Source organism: Lycium ferocissimum, chromosome 11, assembly GCF_029784015.1.
Source record: "Lycium ferocissimum isolate CSIRO_LF1 chromosome 11, AGI_CSIRO_Lferr_CH_V1, whole genome shotgun sequence".
Taxonomy (NCBI): domain Eukaryota; kingdom Viridiplantae; phylum Streptophyta; class Magnoliopsida; order Solanales; family Solanaceae; genus Lycium; species Lycium ferocissimum.
Window position 1 is genome coordinate 26,461,868 of NC_081352.1, and position 20,131 is coordinate 26,481,998.

At 32.6% G+C, this 20,131-nt stretch overlaps 2 protein-coding genes and 1 pseudogene across 4 annotated transcripts in view; 2 read left to right on the top strand and 1 right to left on the bottom strand.

Moving 5' to 3' along the window:
• The window catches only part of LOC132038171 (aspartyl protease family protein 1-like), a 10,221-nt pseudogene extending 3,275 nt beyond the window's left edge, over positions 1-6,946 (bottom strand).
• Positions 1-20,131, top strand: part of LOC132037778 (serine/arginine-rich splicing factor SR45a-like) — a 71,511-nt gene that overhangs the window by 21,652 nt on the left and 29,728 nt on the right. The gene's annotated exons all lie outside the window — the stretch shown is intronic.
• LOC132037288 (probable protein phosphatase 2C 60) lies at positions 9,368-19,468 on the top strand. Of its 3 annotated transcripts, none has more exons than XM_059427781.1 (6): positions 9,368-9,516; positions 9,644-9,754; positions 13,219-13,573; positions 14,025-14,392; positions 16,218-16,454; positions 18,724-19,468. In XM_059427781.1, exons 3-6 carry the CDS (start codon positions 13,255-13,257, stop codon positions 18,979-18,981), a joined length of 1,182 nt encoding a protein of 393 aa, XP_059283764.1. In that variant the 5' UTR covers positions 9,368-9,516; positions 9,644-9,754; positions 13,219-13,254; the 3' UTR covers positions 18,982-19,468. The 3 variants fall into 3 exon arrangements, with proteins under 3 accessions (XP_059283764.1, XP_059283765.1, XP_059283763.1); XM_059427782.1 differs by having other exon boundaries at positions 9,423-9,754; positions 18,724-18,985; positions 19,114-19,468; XM_059427780.1 differs by having other exon boundaries at positions 9,423-9,754.

Below are 20,131 nucleotides of genomic sequence, written 5' to 3' on the forward strand. Positions count from 1 at the left end.
TTTCACTATATTTCATCAAAATGAAATACACGCATTTTATGACAAAAATCAGCTACGCTTAGTAAATAACAATTTTATAGCTATTTCTTGTTAGAAGCTACTAAAAGGTAGCTATTTATGTAAGTTTTACTTTTCAAAATCAAGGTTGAAACAGAATCAAAACGCTAATACTTTGAATCGAGGTGAAAGCTTATTGTGGTTGTTCAAGATTGAATGGTGTTTCTCCTTGGCCTCGACTTCCTTGTGGTTGTTAGGAGAAGACCAAAGGTGCACCAATGCAAACATAAAGGACTATTAGTACACCATGTGAAAAAATAAGAATGACATTGAGATTTAAACCTAAAGATAAGGGATATTTTTGAGTTTTTTTCCCTTTTTTCTTTTCTCATTCGGTATTCAATTCAGCTCTTTAGGCTTCTTTATCTCTCTAGATTATTTCACAAGCGTAGGTGGTGTTAGGCAAGGAATTGACACAACTATTTTAAACATTGGGTGATCCTAACGATTTCACATAGATTTCAGTGGGCAAAATTACATTTATTAAGGCATTGACTTAGAAAGAAAAAGCACCTATTGCCAAGTTAAAGGAAAGGACAAGCAGCAATTTAGTCAGCAAGTACTCACCAAATTGTGAGAAACTGATACTACAAACTGAAATTGCACGGGGCATAATGGATTTTAGTCTCGGGTTCAAATTCTGCAGGCGACAGTGTTATGAGAATTTCTTGGCTGAGTCGACAAAAAAGACTCAGACTTGCCTAGTGCAGCATGTTATCTCTCCCGTGGTTTTATGACTATTGCGGTGAAAATGCGGGGTTTACCCCGTGCGCACCCTAAAGCCATGCAGTATCCCTTGTCACAAAAAAAAATAAAATATTGCAAGAATATATAAATTGTGTTTCTGTTAATTTTTTTCTTTTGTGGGAAAAGGGTCACATTCACCTTTTTAGATTGAAAAAGGTCTAATACAATATTACTCTTTATTATATTATTAACACATGTATGTCTCTAACGTCAGAAAAGTGGCTCAAATTTGTCCTTCCTTTGATCTATTAACCCCATCCATTTTAGTCATATCACACATGCATATGAATTCATTGCACCAACCCTTTTTCTTCCATTACTATCTAAAGTAGGGATAAGGTCTACGTACGCTCTACCCTCCCCAGACCCCACTTTGTGGAATTTTACTGGATATATTGTTGTTGTACTATTCAAAATCATTAACACCTTCACAATCTATATCTATATATAATATAAAGCTAGGTATAGACAAGGTAATATGGCACCTCTCTATAATCATCATTCCTTTTTATCTTTTTTGTCATTTTTTAGCCTTTTCTTTAATTTTAAAATGAAAAAAAAAACTAATTATATCTTAATTATTGGGTTTATTAATGGACCATGATAAGGCAGGTTATTATCTGTCAGCTTGACGTCTTTCTACGTGAAAAGAGTGGGGGTGTGAACGGCATTGTGTAACGTCTTTTTAAAGAGATTAATGGCAGATTAAAGATGATAGACCAATTCTTCACTATCCTAATATACAAAATTAACCTGTTGAGTATGGAGGAAGAAAAACGGCAGATATTAATTCTAATAAATTTATAAAAAACTGGGCAGATTTTTACCATATAAACAACGGTTTGTAACATTAGAACCATTTATTGGCCTCTATATATTAGAACTTTGCCGATTACTACATAGCCAAAAGCCAAAGTTCATCGTCATTACTACTAAATAAAAAATGGTTTCTAACGTTAACACATATATAACAATAAACATTTTGAGAAGAAATGCGGTGAGAAAGAATCTTATCCAAGATACAATTCAAATTGCAATATTATATTTGGTATTTTCTGTTTCTCCTTTATCTTTGTGTTTTTGATTAAAATATAATCATGTCAAACAACATTCTTTTTTTCCTATATTTCATGCAACAATTATATTTTGGTTCATGTCAACACTTAGAATATTTGGGGTTTGGTCGATGCTGTGATTGCTGTCCATAAGTCACAAGAATATCGATCTTCTGTATTTTGGAAATATGATTGCACATATTTCTATACTTTATTTGAAAGTTGAAAAGAGATCATCACTTAATTATGCAATTTGAAGGGGACACTACTATCTATTATGTACACTTACTCTTCAGCGTGATTTTATATCTATAAATAAATTTCATGTCTTTCTATTTCCTGCTACATTCTTAGTAGGTACAAAGTCTTCTTCATTTGAATTGGTCATTTTCTGCCTTTTTATATATTTGCAGGAATTGACAGGATTTCTATACAATTATTTTATGACGCTTTGATCCTTGTAGTGTTATAAAAAAAAATTTAAAAAAAAACCGTTTGTAATTTAATGCTATATAGTGGACTTCTGGAAAATTTTGGTCCCAAGTGGAGTGCAAATAGAAGGTAAAAGCTTATCACGTAATTTTATTGTATTTACTCTGTAGATCGGTAAATCTTGCATCTGCCACGTCTTATTTTCTTACACCAATCTCTTCCTGTGCTGGTGGACATCAAATAATTCAATTTTGAGGAAATATCTGAACAATATTTTGTTAGTTGTCTTAGGTGACATATGTCAAGAAACTGATTATGATTGTCGCCCTAAGACTACAATATTTCTTCTCATTTTAATTATCTCAGTTTTTGAGTTAGGTGTTGTAATTAATTAATGAAAAAAATTAAGGAGCAGGTTGTTCTTATTTCTTAGTTGTCAAACAATGGTTTATTTAAGTCGAAGACAATTCTAAGTTAACTTTTTAAACTTTTTTTCTTAGTTGTTTACGTTTAATATTGCAACGCGGAGCGCGAATATGTTCTCTAGTATATATATCATCACCACCAATATAAAGCATCTCCCAATCTTCCATTTCTTTAAAAATAGAAATTAACAAAAACATAATAATTTTAAAAGAACTCGCATTCATCTTGACCGAGAATACTTGATATGCTTCGTTTATAGCCTCACTTATCTTGATCGAGTACTTTCTCATATTTTACATTTCCACCAATACAAAATTTATTTTCAATGTCTTATTGCACTTTTAACGTTGAATGAAAAACAAAACCAATAATAGATCTCACATTGGTGGAAAGCTATTGTTGTTATAAATGGCGTATTTTCTCTGACCAATTATATGGTGCACAATTAATATTTGAATTTTAAAGTGTAACATAATATACACTTTGCATGTATTGCTATAGTTACGAAGGTAATTAGTAACTAACTAGTAAAATATAGCACAATAAGTCCTAATCACACCATGTTTCTCTTTCTATATTTTCACGATGTAATCAAGTTTTTTTCTTGAATTTGTGTAACGTATGCGCATAATTGTAAATTTTAATTGTGGGCTGTTGTGCCTTCGATCGACTGATTTTCAATGTGAATTGAAGGGGGTAGTTTGACCCTGTTTTCCCTCCCATCCCTTAAGCTGCTTCTTGGTATTGATGATATTGTATTCATATATCTCAAAAATAACAGAAGTATGCTGCTCTTTCTAGAGTTAGTCCAACGCAATAATGAGTAGTTCGCTCCAGGTAGAGGTGGGCATGGTCTGGTACGGTATAGAAAATTTCATTCCGATAATTTTGATTTTCGTTTTTTAAAAATATTATACCATTATCATATCAAATTAATTCGGTATGGTTTAATATTTTTAAGTTCGGTTTCGGTATTTTGCAGTACGGTAAATCGGTAACTATAGTTTGTTCAACTTAGACTAACATATACTCAAATAATAGAAAATTATGACTTCGGCTTTACAAGAAACATCTCAATTATATCATACGAACACATTCACATGTAGAAATATTCAAAACAAAGTACAAGTCATTTTTGTCGTTAATCAATTACACAAAAAGGATATTTCGATCAAGATAGAATAGTCAAAGTTTCAACATCTAAACACTTAGTTTTGTACTAATACTTGTTTATATATTTATTACTCTTATAAGCAATATATATGAATTGTATATGTAACTATATACTACGGTACGATATTCAATTATTTGTTTTGTAAATATCGAATACCGTACGAATACCAAAAAAATTTAAAATGCATACCAAATATCATAATATCGAGATCGCAGTATCAATTTCGATTTCGGTATCTACGTACCACGCCCACCCATAGCTCCAGGACCGTTTCTAAGTTATTTGGATATGCCCGTATCAGAGAAGTGTGTCATAGCAGTTCGGCCTCTTGGTAATTCGGCCTCTTGGTAGATAATTAAATCTTTTCATTTTGGAAGCTAACTGGCCAATGCCAACACATTACAAAACCGAATATATGTCACTTCAAAAAGGTGTATATTATACAATTTGGGATAAATGTTTTATGGTGGGTCCTAACTTCTTAACGTTGTAAATTATGTGATGCAAATTAATTATATCTTCATGTCAATATAGTCAAATTATGTGATGATTTAATTTGAGAGACACATTTGACAATCTTTTATTTGAGAGATATTTGAGAAGTGATGATCAATCGATTTGACAAAGAGATATTTAAGGAAGATGATTTTTCGCTAAATTCTTCCGATTGATTGATGACTCGCTAAGTACCTGACACCTCCAAAACTGCGAAGCTCCGCCGAATTTCAATGCAAGTACTCTCCTCTCCCATCTCTCTCTCCTTTATGTCATCTCATAGCTTCACCCTCCCCCTCTCTACTTCGATTTTTTCAATTCAAATCTGACTCCCACCTTGTATTGGAGGCCCTTGTGCCCTTTATAAAAGGTGGAGGCCGATGTCAAGAACCCTAAGTCTTCAATCTTGATTTTATATAAAATTCTTCAAAAATGAAAGTTGATAATTAAGTTCTAAGCGAATTGTTTTGTTATGGTCAAAAGTTTTCTCTTCTTTTCTCCTTCTGAACCTCTCTCTTTCCTGTTTGAGTTTACAAACTCAAGCAATAGAAAGGTAAAAACATCAATTTAATCTCTATCGAACCAATTCCTTTGCTCGAAATCAGGTAGAAATTATCTTCATTCTCTCCTCTTCTTTACTATATTCGCTAGTATGTAATTTCGATCCGAAAGATGTGACTCATTTTCTGTTTGTTAGTATTTGTTCGATCTTTACTGTTCTATTTCTTTTGTGATGTTCGTATAACTGTTTTGGGTTTGGGGGATTGAGGGAGTAGAATAATTTGCATTATGACTTTAGTCAAGGCGATTTAATTGCTTTTCATTTAGGTTTGATTCATATCTTGAAGTTTTAAATTGAATGCACAAATTATTCCAAATGACATTAGTGATAGCACTAAGCTTCACAGTCTCTCTAAAATCTTTCACAAATAGAAGTAGTGAGAGTGGTTTTGGTGGGTCAAATATTTTTGTGGCCTATTACAATATTTTTAGCTTTATATCAAAATTTCAAGAGACATTAATTTATTTTTAGATTTAAGATTTAAAAACATTATATAAAAAATATTGTGAAGACATTTTCTTTCATTTAAATTGTAATGGATTATGTTCGAACAAATTCAAGAAATTGACAACACTGTTTTCAACTTTGAGTGATCCAACCGGTTTTACATAGATTTCAGTGGGCAAACTTATTGACCAAAGAAGGAAAATGCATCTAATGCCAAGTTAAAATGAGTAAAAGAATAAGTAACAATTCTGTCAACAACTAATCACCAAATTCTTTAAGATAAGAACTACTACTGCTAATTACTGAAATTGTGATAACGATCTCGTGTTTTGGTAACTTTATAATTTTCTTTTTGTAGCGGGAAATTGGGAATAATTGATAACACCTTCCTAAAATCATACAACTAAGTAAAAAGTTGGTAGTGTATGAAAAAGATATTATTCACTCGATCTTTATATCAATTTAATGAATATAATAGTATAATCATTTTCTGAATTATTTGAGAAGACCACAAAGTGGGAAACATTCAGGTCGCACTGGATCTCTCTTTAAATTTTCGACGATTTGCTTTTCATTTTTAAGGTTGAACAAAAAATAGAACTAAAAATAAAATTTGAGATTGGTAGAAAGCCATATATGTTGTTCTGTTGGAAAAAAGAAGAAGCCATATATGTTGTAAATGGTGGGTTTCTTATGTTTGGGATATGTTTAAAATAATCTTTTAAATATACAGTTGAATAATTTTAATCCTTTAAATTTGTAAAAAGTGAGTATTTTTAATTTTCTTCAAATATTTTAACAAACTTTATTTGTTAGATTTGAAAATGTACAAATAATAAATAATTTAACGTATACACCAGAAAGTCCCGTCAAATTCTAAAAACTACAACATAAAAATATACTAGAATACCAAAAATTTTAAAAATAAAAGAATTTGCATATCAAAAACCTACATTAGACTATGAAAATATGCAAACAATTGCATAAATGACACCTCCATGTGTGAATTCCTACTAAATATTCTTTTTCATTATTCCTATCAAATTTAGTGGACATAATTTAACAAACATTTAAAGGATAAAAAATATTTAAATAATTGAACCAACCCAAACATAAAGGACCACTTCCAATAATTTTGTTGGGTTTTTTCTTAATGGGGTTTTGTTTTTTACTGCTAAATAAAGAGACAAAACAAGAACTGGAAAAAAGACTCAATCTTTACTGTGTATAGTTATACAAATGGGGCTGCTTTGATGGATCTATAGATCTAACATTTTCAGACACACACGTTTGTTCGTGTCTTTCAATCCAAATGGCCCATATACCAACAACGATCGCACACAATGCTGCAGCAATGAGGCCAGTAATCATCAATGCATTTGTTGGTCTGGTATTTGGATTCCGCTTCTTGATAAATGAATAGATATCAAACCCAACAAGCCCTAGAATACCCAATGTGCTCATCCCCATAGAAATCATGTAACAATTCGCTACCGCAACAAGAGCGTTGAAACCAGCATGAAGGCATTCCAGAACATAATCCCCAACCATCTTGAGTTCTTTAAATTATAAGAGAGAGAGCAAGAAGAGAGCAAGAAGAGAGCAAGAAGAGAGCAAGAAAGCATAGCTCAAATACCTTCACTGAGACCCCCCAAGTGTTTTTGACGATAAGGTGCTCTATACCTTTATCATCGACGCCATACCTAACAATCAACATGACATGTCTTCATGCAAGTTCACTTAGCCTGCTTGCCCACAAGTCAAAGCTCATACTCATTCTCAATTTTCAGCTGCAGTCATTCTTATGTAGATGTTCTGTCCCTGATGATTATAAAAGTTGGGTGTCAATGCAATAGCTGCACAAAATATGCTTCTCTTCCCCTCCTCTAAGTTGCTTTTAAATGTGTAAATTACACATTTTGTGATGAATGTTTTATGGCGCATGGTCCTAACTATTCAACTTTGTAAATTATGTCATGTGGATTAATCATATCTTCATGTCAAGATAGTGTCATGCAATTTTTCAAATGAAAGGCAATTAGTTTAACAATAAATATGAGAACATTACTATTCTTTGGTTTCGAGAGTTTGTTAGTATAAAGGTACAAACATTAGAGATTAAAGGTTGTTAGTAATAGCAAAGGGTCGTTTGGTTGCTAGTCGAAATAGTCCCGGGATTATAATCCCGAGACTAATTTATCCCATATAGTGGGATTATTTTATACCATCTAAAAGATTCGATAAAATAATCCTAAGATAAGTGGGTCAAGAAGTATAAGGCGCTATTCCAAAACACGCTTAATTTTTTTATACCACGTTTTAGTGCGTATAAATTTATTAGTGATTATTTTATACCTTATACCAAACGTGATATAAAAATTAGCGCTGGGATAACCCACCTTATACCTTGAACCAAACGACCACATAATAGTATATAAAATGATACACTATTTCTTTATTACTTGTGTATGAATTTTAAAAGTAATTTATAACTTTTGAACTACCTCATATCTTGAAATTTTAAATTGAGTGCTCATATTATTCCAAATGATATTAGATCCAAACAATCATAACATTATTTACACAATTGCTTTTCTCTGCCCATGCTATCACTAAGTTTCACAGTCTCTCTAAAATCTTCACAAACAGAAGTAGTGAGAGTGGTCTTGGATTAGAATTGGGTCAATTAATTTTGTGGCTCATTACAATTTTTTGTTAGTTTTATATCAAAATCTTCAAGATATATTTATTTTTACATTTAAATTTGAAAATAAAGTATAAGAAATTTGTGTAAAGTTAATTTTTTCTATTTAACTTGTAAGAGATTATATTCGAACCAATTCCAGAAATTGAAAACATTGTTTCAACTTTGAGTGATCCAAGCGGTTTTACATAGATTTCAGTGGGCAAACTTATTGATCAAAGAAGGAAAAGGCATCTAATGCCAAGTTAAAGTGAGTAAAGTATAAGTAACAATTCTGTCAACAACTAATCACCAAATTCTTTAAGATAAGAAATTGCTACTGCTAATTACTGAAATTGCAATAACAAACTCATGTTTTGGTAATTTTATAGCATTCTTTTTATCGCGGGAAATTGAGAATAATTGATAATACCTTCCTAAAATCATACAACCAAGTAAAAAGTTTATAGTGTATGAAAAAAAAATTATTCAGTCGATATTTATATCAATTCAATAAATATAATAATATGATCATTTTCTGAATTATTTGAGAAGACCAAAACATGGAAAAATTCAATTCAAGTCGTACTAGATCTCTCTTTAAATTTTTAGACTGTTTTTTCTCATTTTTAAGGTTGAATGAAAAGTAGAACTAAAAATAAAATTAGAGATTGGTAGAAAGTCACATATATTGTTCTGTTGAAAAAAAAAAATGAAGAAGCCATATATGTTGTAAATGGTGGATTTCTTTTGTTTGGGATATGTTTAAAATATTCTTTTAAATATACGGTTAATTAATTTTAATCCTTTAAATTTGTGAAAAAAAAAGAGAGTATTTTTAATTATCTTCAAATATTTTAATAAATTCTGTTTGTTAGATTTGAGAAAAAAGTAACTAAATAAATAATTTAACGAGATACACCTGAAAGTGCCATTAAATCCTAAAAATTACAACATAAAAATATATTGTACCAAAAATAATTTAAGAATAAAAAAATTCGCATATCAAAAAGCTGCATTAGACTTTAAAAATATGCGAGCAATTGCATAAACTAAACCTCCAAGTGTGAATTACAACTAAATATTCTTTTTCATTAACATTATTCCAATCAAATTTAGTGGACATAATGTCACAAATACTTATAGGATATAAAATATTTAAATAATTGAACCAACCCAAACATAAAGGACCACTTCTAATAATTTTGTTGGATTTTTCCTTAATGGGGTTTTGTTTTTTCCTTTTTCCACTGCTAAAAAGAGAGTGTGATCTCTTCAGTTGGTTTAATCACGCATAGATAAAGTGTAATCCCCTTCCTTTCTTTCTTTCATTAATTATACTTATCTTTTTCTTCTTCTTCTTCTTCTCTTTGTTTCTCTTTAATATTTTAATTTTATTTTTCAAGTAAAACAAGAGAAGAGAGAGAGAGAAAAAAAGGTAAAACAAGAACTGGAAAAAAGACTCAATCTTTACTGTGTTATATAGTTATACAAATGAGGGTTGCTTTGATGGATCTATAGATCTAACACTTTGAGACTCACATGGATTGTTATGTTTTATTCAGATCTCAGTCATTATCACTTTGAAGGGATTCACTAACTGACCACAAAAAGATTAGCAATAATAAGGCCTAATCACACTACACAAAGTCTTGTTTGTTCTATATTTTCAGCAGGTATTCTACAAAGCTGTAAACTTTATGTGGTTTGGGTGTGTTTTTAATGTTGTTTTGTTCATTTTGGCATGTGGTTTAACTGATTTTTGCTTATGTACTGTCATTGGTGATTTTTTTTTTCTTTCATATCTTGGAAATTACTAGGTTGTCATTTATGCTTAAGTTTATTCTTTGGAGTTGAAATTGGGAATTTTCTGTTTTTTTCTGCACAGATTTGCCTTTCTCATTGGTTAAAGCTATGATCTTTATGCAACTCTATGATTCTTGAAGTGGTTGAATAGCTGAATTTTTTGTTATATGCTTCTTGGGTGTGTTTGTTAATGTTGTTTTGTTCATTTTGGCATGTGTGGTTTAACTGATTTTTGCCTATGTACTGTCATTGGTAATGTTTTTTTTTTTTTTTTTTTCATATCTTGGAAATTACTAGGTTGTCATTTATGCTTAATTTTATACTTTGGAGTTGAAATTGGGAATTTTTCTGTTTTTCTTGCACAGATTTGCCTTTCTCATTGGTTAAAGCTATGATCTTTATGCAACTCTATGATTTCTTGAAGTGGTTGAATAGCTGAACTTCTTGTTATATGCTTCTTGGGTGTGTTTTTAATGTTGTTTTGTGCATTTTGGCATGTGGGGTTTAACTGATTTTTGCCTATGTACTGTCATTGGTGATGTTTTTTTTTCATATCTTGGAAATTACTAGGCTGTCATTTTTTCTTAATTTTATTCTTTGGAGTTGAAATTGGGAATTTTTCTGTTTTTTTGCACAGATTTGCCTTTCTCATTGGTTGAAGCTATGATCTTTATGCAACTCTATGATTCTTGAAGTAGTTGAATAGCTGAACTTGTTGTTATATGCTTCTTGGGTGTGTTTTTTAATGTTTTGTTCATTTGGGCATGTGTGTTTTAACTTATTTTCTCCCTATGTACTCTAGTGGTTAGTTGCTTCTTGACATTGCTGATATTTTAGTTGTATCTCTGAAATAGGTAGGTTGTCGTTTATGCTTAATTGTATTCTTTGGAGTTGAAATTGGATTTTGGGATTTTTTTTTTCTCTGTACATATTTGTTTCTCATTGGTTAAAGCTATGATCTTTCTGCAATTTTATGATTCTTGAAGTAGTTATATAGCTGAACTTCTTATTATATAATTCTTGGGTGTATTTTTAATGCTGTTTTGTTCATTTTGGCATGTGTCTGTTATACTGTATTGGGTAGTTGCTTCTTGTCATTGCTGATATAATGATATTGTTTTCATATCTCAAAAATTATTAGGTTGTCGGTCATGCTTAATTTTATTCTTTGGAGTTAAATTGGGTTTTGGATTTTTTTATTTTTTTTATTTCTCATTGGTTAAAGCTATGATCTTTGTGAAACTATATGATTATTGAAGTAGTTGTATAACTGAATTTCTGGTTATGTGCCTTTTGGGTGTGTTTTTACTGTTGTTTTGTTCATTTTGGCATGCGGGCTTTACTAAGTTTTGGCTGTGCCTTGTAGTGGGTAGTTGCTTCTTGTCATTGCTGATATTGTTTTCCTATCTTGGAAATTACTAGGTTGTCGGTCATGCTTAATTTTATTTTTTGGAGTTGAAATTGGGTTTTGGGATTTTTGAACTTTCGGTGAAGATTTGCCTCTCTCATTGGTTAAAGCTATGATCTTTCTGCCATTATATGATTCTTGAAGTAGTTTTATAGCTGAACTTCTTATTATACGCTTCTTGGGTGTATTTTTAATGTTGTTTTGTTCACTTTGACATGTGGTTTTACTGCATGTGCACTGTATTGGGCAGTTTCTTCTTGTCATTGCTGATATTGTTTTCATATCTTGGAGATTATTATGTTATCTGATATGCTTAATTATATTTGTTGGAGTTTGAAATTGGGATTTTGGAATTTTCTATTTTTCTGTGAACTTATTTGTTTCTCATTGGTTAAAGTTATGATCTTTTTGCAACACTGTGATTCTTGAAGTAGTTGTATAGCTAAACTTCTTGTTATATGCTTCTTGGGTGTGTTTTTTAATGTTGTTTTGTTCAGTTTGGCATGTCGGTTTTACCGAGTTTTGGGTGTTACACTGTATTGGGTAGTTACTTGTTGTCATTGCTGATATTATTTTCATATCTGCGAAATTGCTACGTTGTTGGTTATGCTTAATTTTATTCTTTGGAGTTGAAATTGGGTGTTTTGGGTTTTTGTAGTTTTTGTTTTTTCTGAACAGATTTGTGTGTCATTGGTTAAAGCTATGATCCATCTGCAATTTTATGATTCTTGAAGTAGTTGTGCGGCGGAACTTGTTGATTTATACTTCTCGGATGTGTTTTTACTGTTGTTTTATTCATGTGGGTTTTACTGGCTTTGCACTATAGTAGGTAGTTGCTTCTTGTCATTGCTGATATTGTTTCCATATCTTGGAAATATCTTGTTTGGTCGGTCATGCTTAATTTTATTCTTTGGAGTTGAAATTGGGTTTTTGGGTTTTGAAATTTTTTGTTTTTCTCTGAACAGATTTGGTTCTCATTGGTTAAAACTATGATCTTAAGCAATTTTAGTGATTCTTGATGTAGTTGAATAGCTAAACTTCTTGTTATATGTTTCTTGGGTGTGTTTTTAATGTTGTTTTGGTCATTTTGGCATGTGGGTTTTACTTAGTTTTGGCTGTGCATTGTAGTGGGTAGTTGCTTCTTGTCATTACTGATATTGTTTTCATATCTCAGACATTACTAGGTTGTTGGTCATGCTTAATTTTATTCCTTGGAGTAGAAATTGGGTTTTGGAATTTTTTGTTTTTATGTGAACATACTTGTTTCTCATTGGTTAAAGCTATGATCTTTCTGCAACTCTATAATTCTTGAAGTAGTTGTATAGCTGAACTTCGTGTTATATGCTTCTTGGGTGTGTTTTTACTGTTTTTTTGGGTTCATTTTGACATGTGGCTTTTACTGATTTTTGCTTGTGCACTGTATTGGGCAGTTGCTTCTTGTCATTGCTGATATTATTTTCATATCTCGGAAATTAATGGGTTGTCGGTCCTGCTTAATTTTATTCTTTGGAGTTGAAAATGGGTTTTTGGGTTTTGGTGTTTTTTTTTTCCTGTGCTGATTTGTTTCTCATTGGTTAAAGCTATGGTCTTTCTACAACTCTTATGATTCTTGAAGTAGTTGTATTGCTGAACTTCTTGTTATATGTTTGCTTTTTCGTTTGCAGGATAAGAGAGTATAATAACATAATTAGTCTGCTCTTGAGTCCCTTTTTTTGGGTCAATTACATTTTGGCCGGTCGGCAAAAAATAATTACCTTCGCTAGTCAAATATAAAAAAATAGACTATTAAGTATCACAAATGTATATTTTATGTATATTATACATTAATATACAAAAATTATACATTTGTTGGCTATTATTTTGGTGGACGGCTATTTACGTCAATTTCTCCTCTTTTTTTTTTTTTTTTTTTTTTTTTGGCTGTAGGAATTGGAGGTAGGCAGGAGTGAAATGAAATGAGGGATGTTATCAAGGCTGATAAATTTCCTGCGGGCCTGTTGGCGGCCATCGTCGGACCATTCTGTACGTGCCGGTTCGGATTCAGCTGGACGACAAGATGGACTTTTTTGGTATAAGGATAGTGGTCAACACTTGACTGGTGAGTTCTCAATGGCAGTTGTACAGGCCAATAATTTGCTGGAGGATCAAAGCCAGATTGAGTCGGGTTCTTTGAGCTTGCTTGATTCGGGCCCTTACGGAACCTTTGCTGGGATATACGATGGTCATGGTGGACCTGAGACATCACGGTATATCAATGATCACCTCTTTCAGCATCTCAAGAGTAAGCATACTAGACCCGTTCTATTAACCAAAGTATTCATTTGCCGAGTATTGAATTGCATCAATCTGTTTGTAGTTCTGAATGGTGTTGCTAAGCTAGTTAAATGCTATTCAGTATATTATTTACAAGGAAAATGCAAGGTTATATTCCTTATGGAATTTAAACTAGGGGTAATTACCTTTTTGGACCGTTCTAGAATATAATAGCCAGCAAATGTATATGTGATGTATACTAAGCAAAAAAATACATATAATATACGTATTGCATACACAAATATACATATCATATACATAATTGGTGTATATACTATGTATATTTTGGTTAGCGGCCGTAATTAATTTTGGCTTACGGGCCAAAAATGAAAAAACCCTTTGAGATATCTACTATATTAGATTATTTGCCATTTAAGTTTATAGTTTGGATTAATTAGTCTGCAACATTTAACTTGTAGGGTTTGCAGCCGAACAAAATTCTATGTCTGTAGATGTGATACGGAAAGCATTTCAAGCTACAGAAGATGGATTCTTTTCTGTGGTTGCAAAGCAATGGCCAATGAAACCGCAGATGGCTGCTGTAGGATCTTGCTGTCTGGTAGCGGTTATCTGCAACGGTACCCTTTATGTTGCTAACGTTGGTGATTCCCGAGCTGTTTTGGGAAGACTTGTGAAGGCTACGGGGGAGGTTATTGCCATCCAGCTTTCTGCTGAGCATAATGCAAGTTTTGAATCTGTCAGACAGGAGTTGCATGCAATGCATCCGGATGACCCGCAGATAGTGGTATTGAAGCATAACATATGGCGTGTAAAGGGTCTGATTCAGGTATATCTCTCAGAATATGGTTAGCTGTGCTCTAATTGTTTTTTTTTTTTTTTTTTTTTTTTTGTGGATAGAGTAGCTTATATGGTTTCTAATTCTTGCAAGAAATTGACAAAAATGGTCCCTTATGTTTGAGGGTAGGTTCCAAATAGTCCCTTAAGTATGCACTTAATAGTTTTGGTCCTTTAAGTTTGTCAAAAGTTCTCACCTTTAGTCTCCGTCAATTACTTGTCAGTTAGATTTGACGGAGATAATGGAAAAGAGATACTTAACTATAAACACCAAGAAAGTCCCATTAAATCCTAAATATGCAACACAAAAAACTACAGTAGATACTAAAAAGATATTTAAAAAAACAGAAATTACTCCTCAAAAAGCTGCACAAGATTGTAGAAATAAATTAAAAATAGCAAAAACTATAAAAATTGTGCCTCCAAATGTGATTTCCAGCAACTTTTTTTTCTCAAAGGGACTATTTTGAACCTACCCTCAAACATAAGGGACCATTTTTGTCATTTTCTTTAATTCTTGTTATTAGTATCTCGGAGGGAGACATATGGTTAGTTCATCTTGAAAATTCAAAGCATTTTATAGTCGTTCTTAATTGGTCACTGCATGCAGTTACTTGTGTGTCATCTATCCTCTAGTCTTAGCAATGAATACAATGACAATTATTTGGCACTCTTTTATCTGCATTCTATCAGATTCTATTATACATGCAGGGTAGTTATGAGCCGTTTTCTCCTATTTTAAGCTGGCTTTTGACTAAGATAGGCGTTTTAGATTCCTTGCACCAGAAGAGATTAAAATCTTTCCTTCATTCCTTATATTGACTGATATTTTTGATATTCTAAACTCGTTTTGCTTCTCTATTTGTATGCTTTATTAAGGGATTGATGGTGGTTCGCAATGACACAAAGTTATTAGTTGATCTATTGCTCACCGCTAGTTAGTTTCCTGTTTCTAGCAAATTTATCTGCAATTCCCAGAGGAGCAAACAATCATATTTTTTCTTTGATATTTTCATTTAAGTGCAATCAGACTCTGTACAGTCCACAGTTATTCATGATAATAGAAGCTAATTCAAATTAAACCGTCAAAAGGTGGAGTGTCAACTTAATTAGAAGATCATGAACAATCACTTTTCTTATTTGCTATGCTGACTTGATGTGTACTCGTGTGATCAATGCTTTATATACTTTACATGGATTCAGTACCTTATAGAAATGGGAGTCTAAGCTTATTTTGACTTTTAGCTTGTGTTCTCACCTGGCTATTCCTAAAACCATGGATAATATGGATATCCATATTATCTTTCGATTAACCCATTTTTTTTACCCGTGTTAAATATGGACGGGTCAGATATTTCATCCGGTTTTGTTTAACCCTTTTTCGACCCACCCGTATCCGTTCCGACCCGTCCGTTTGCCAATCCTACTGGTTCGCAGTGACTCAAAACTTTTAGTTGATCTATTGCTCAGCACTAGTTATTTTCCTGTTTCTAACAAATTTATCTGCAAATTCCAGAGAAGCAAACAATTATCTTTTTCTTTAAAAGTTTCATTCAAGTGCAATCAGACTCTGACTCTGTATAGTCCACATTAGTTCATGATAATAGAAGATAATTCCAATTAAACCATCAAAAGGTCGAGGCCAACTTAACCAAAAGACTATAAACAATCGCTTTCTCATTTGCTATGCTGACTGGATGTGTATTCATGTGATCAATGCTTTATATACTTTACATGGATTCAGTACTTTATAGAAATGGATTTGCTTGTTTTCTGGCATCAAGCTATGTGAGTTTTAATTTGAATTCATCTTGCAGATTTCGAGATCTATTGGTGATATATACCTTAAAAAGCCTGAATACAATAGGGAGCCTTTGTACGCGAAGTTTCGTTTGCGTGAACCTTTTAAAAGGCCCATATTGAGCTCTGATCCATCAATGACTGTTCAAGAACTCGAACCGCATGATCAATTTCTCATATTAGCTTCTGATGGTCTCTGGGAACATCTTAGCAATCAAGAAGCAGTTGATTTAGTACAAAATAGCCCCCGAAGCGTAAGATATTTGACTATATATGATACTTCCCTCCCCCCCCCTTCTTCTCTTTCTTTTTTTGTTTATATTCCTTTTGCGCATATGAAGTTTACAACTGCAAATCAACTCTAAGGGGTCATTTGGTTGCTGGTTAAGAAGTAAATTATTCATGTATTAAAACCAGCATAATTAGTACCATGTTTGGTAGCGTTTTAGTTGCTATTATAGAATTCAGCATACCAAGTACCGTGTTTGGTTACCAGTTCACAATCCCACATAGCTAATACATGTATAAGTTATGAGGGACAACAACAACAACATGCCCAATAGAATCCCACAATGTGGGGTCTGGGGAGGGTATAGTGTACGCAGACCTTACCTCTACCTTGAAAGGTAGAGGCTGTTTCCAAAAGACCCTCGACTCAAGAGAGAAAACAAGAAAACAAGGCAAAAAGTCAGATAGGGACAAGCATATCAAAAACAATATGAAAACGAGGAATAACAAAAGCGAGAAAGTCATGATAGAGCATTCTGGGAAGAAAGGAGCATTAGCTACCATAGATATATAAGATAATCGAAGTACAAGGCTCAACAAATATAAGCAAAAATCAAATGGCAATAAACGAATGAGCAAAACTAAGACATGAATAACTATGTATAATTTCATGCAGGGTAGAAGATGGAATGGAATAACTAAGACATGAATAACTAAACCCTGCATAACTAATCTCTATATTATTAATACCTACATAACTCTAACTAGCACCAAAATGACCCTTAATAGAATTTTGTTGCTGGCTTTAGGTAGCACACATCGAAAGTCTTAAATAGTGTAGATGAAATGTTTCGTGAAACATCAAAAATTATGTTTTCATGAGCTGTTCTAGCAAGTTATGATGTACTGTTTATTTTTTCTTTCTTGGTTATACTATCTCAAAATGCATTGAGGGATATATTTCTTGTTCTCAATATCACATCGATATTGTTGATATGGCTCCTGGTATTCACTTATTAGCAAACTTGTGTAAAGAGCTCAAGTAGTTTCGTGATTGACCACATTTAGAAAGAATAACACTTTTAGATCCCTCATTTGTAGTCTATGAAAGGCAAAAATATATGTTGCATGACAGCATGAGCACGTCTTGATAAGTACTTTAGCTTTGTCTATTCTTCTTTCCATGTTTCTTTGGAGTATAAACATAGCTCGTTACTAGGGCCTCTGCTATTGAATGACGTGTTATTCATATTATACAGACACGGTGTTTAGATACTCCTGAGATATACAGCACTAGTATAATAATATCCAAGGCTAGGTAACTTGGGTATTTCAACATTTCCCCTTGCATTTTATTGCTGCCTCTGTTTCAATGTATGTGTCTTAGTTTGACTAGACACGGAGTTTGAGAAAGTAAAGAAGACTTTTGAATCTTGTGGTCATAAACTAAAGATACGTATAATGTACCAACATACATGGCCTTTGAATCTTGTGGTCTTAAATATGCTAGGTATGATATTGGATATCAAAAGAGTTACTAAATAAAGAAAGTGACATTCTTTTTGAAGCAGACTAAAAAGGGAAGTAAGGCATAAATTGAAACGGGGGAGTAGGAGATAAAAAATGGCCGCAAGGAGGAAGAAAGAGAGTTAGGAGTGCAAATCCATAAAAGAATATACCAAATTAACAAATCAAAAATATTGTGTGTAGTTATATGAAAATAAGATTGTTCAAGTAAATTGTTTTAATCCTAGAATGGATGAGTGAGTGTTTTACATCCCTGCCAAATTCTTGTTTGTACAACAACATACCCAGTGTAGACCCCACTTGGGTGTAATCCCACAAGTGTACCACCACCGCGTGGAGATAGAGAGGTTGTTTCCGATATAGTCTTTAACTGTGTGGCTTTCCAGCATGAAGGTAATTGAGGCAATTCTGAACGGATAAAAATAGTGAAAAGGGATAAATATTACTCCTTCTGTCCCAATTTGTTTGACACTTTTCGCTTTTCGAGAGTCAAACTTCTTAATTTTGACCGTGTGTTTGAACATAGAATCTTTAGATTTTTCGAAACAAAATTTACATAGTTGGAAACTACGTAAAAAGCATATTATAAGTCACCATAATTAATAATTTGAAATATTTAAAAGACATGTGAAAGAATTACGGTCAAAGAACAACTCATTTGACTCTCGAAAAGCGAAAAGTGTCAAATAAATTGGGACGGAGGGAGTAATGTGTTTACTCTTGCACTTATTGATAGCAATGACGTGTTCTTAATTTTCAAACCTTCAGGGAAGTGCTCGGAGGCTTGTAAAAACTGCATTACAAGAAGCAGCAAAGAAAAGGGAGATGCGGTATTCTGATCTAAAGAAGATCGATCGTGGTGTTAGGAGGCATTTTCACGACGATATCTCAGTCATAGTTGTGTTTCTAGATTCAGATCTTGTAAGTAGGGCGAGCTCGTTGAGGGGCCCCACTTTATCTCTGAGAGGAGGTGGTATGAATTTTGCAGCAAAAAGTTTGGCTCCCTGTGCCGCTACTCCCATATAAATTGGTACCACTTAAAACTTTTTACTCTGTTGTATCCAAAAAAACTTCCTTGTGAGAGACTCAAAAAACGATAGAAGGTGCACTAATTTATTCTTTTGATGTACGATGTTATTATATTTAACTTTGGAGCAGGTGCCTTGTTTAGTTTTCAAGCAGCAAAGAAGAACGAAAGAATTTACAGTAGAGATTCTTTCTCGAGTATGAACATGTCATGCTTTAGTTCATATTCCTCGCTTACTTGCACCCTTTGATTTTTTTAGTTTCATCTTGTAAATGGTGTAAAACTGAAGCCCCACAAATGAAGATTTATTCCACTGTCTATAACTCTATTTTGTTTTCTTTCCATTTCCTCGTATTGTAGCTTCATTGTACTTGGTGTCATCATCGATACCTCAGAATCAGAAAGACAGTAGTAACAGTGGATGTTATGTACTTGTTGGCTATCAAAGCATTTTGTCCTATAGCAAGTATTTTGCTTGTTTTTGGAGATTGATTCTTGAATGTTGAATTTTGAACAATGATAAGATGGATACTGTTGATTTTCCTGGTGAAATCTATGTTATTACCAGAGCATCTATTTTTTGCTACTAGCATTTCCCGAAGTGGCAATGTCCGACAATGTAATGGGATATGTTATGACAACAGTAGAGGCGGATTCAGAATTTTATCTATATTGGTTTGAGGTTTTGAGTTCTTCGAAAACATTGGTTCAAATCATAATATTTATACTAATTGTCAGAGTCCCTACACTGGGTATGTTTGTAATTGTCAGAGTTCAACATAAATATATTTTGTAAGATTTTTCTGTGGAGTTTTTAGTGGTTGATTAATTATCTAGTCAAGATTTATTGTAGTTCAAAGATCAAAATTTCCAATCTGAAGAGGAGTAATTTATTTTCTTGTATAAAATTTTGTGGAAGAATCTATTCTTAATTTTGTGGAAGAATCTATTCTTGAACCATACCTTTTTTTTTTTTTGACCTCATTGGGCTTTTAACTTCAAATAATTGTACCATAATATTTGGGAGTAATTACAATGTACATGGCCTTTCTTAATGCATTTCTTTAGACAAAGACTCCGTTTTTTCCTCTTTTCGGATGATAAATCTTTCTCAGAACATGAAGTGTGGATGAAATCCATGTTTGAATT

What these genes read in the sequence shown, in the direction of transcription:
- LOC132037288 (XM_059427781.1), top strand. Translation starts at nt 13,255, where the DNA reads ATGTTATCAAGGCTGATAAATTTCCTGCGGGCCTGTTGGCGGCCATCG. An exon ending in CCTCTTTCAGCATCTCAAGA is followed by an intron (nt 13,574 to 14,024) that starts GTAAGCATACTA and finishes TTTAACTTGTAG; the next exon opens with GGTTTGCAGCCGAACAAAAT. An exon ending in GTGTAAAGGGTCTGATTCAG is followed by an intron (nt 14,393 to 16,217) that starts GTATATCTCTCA and finishes TTCATCTTGCAG; the next exon opens with ATTTCGAGATCTATTGGTGA.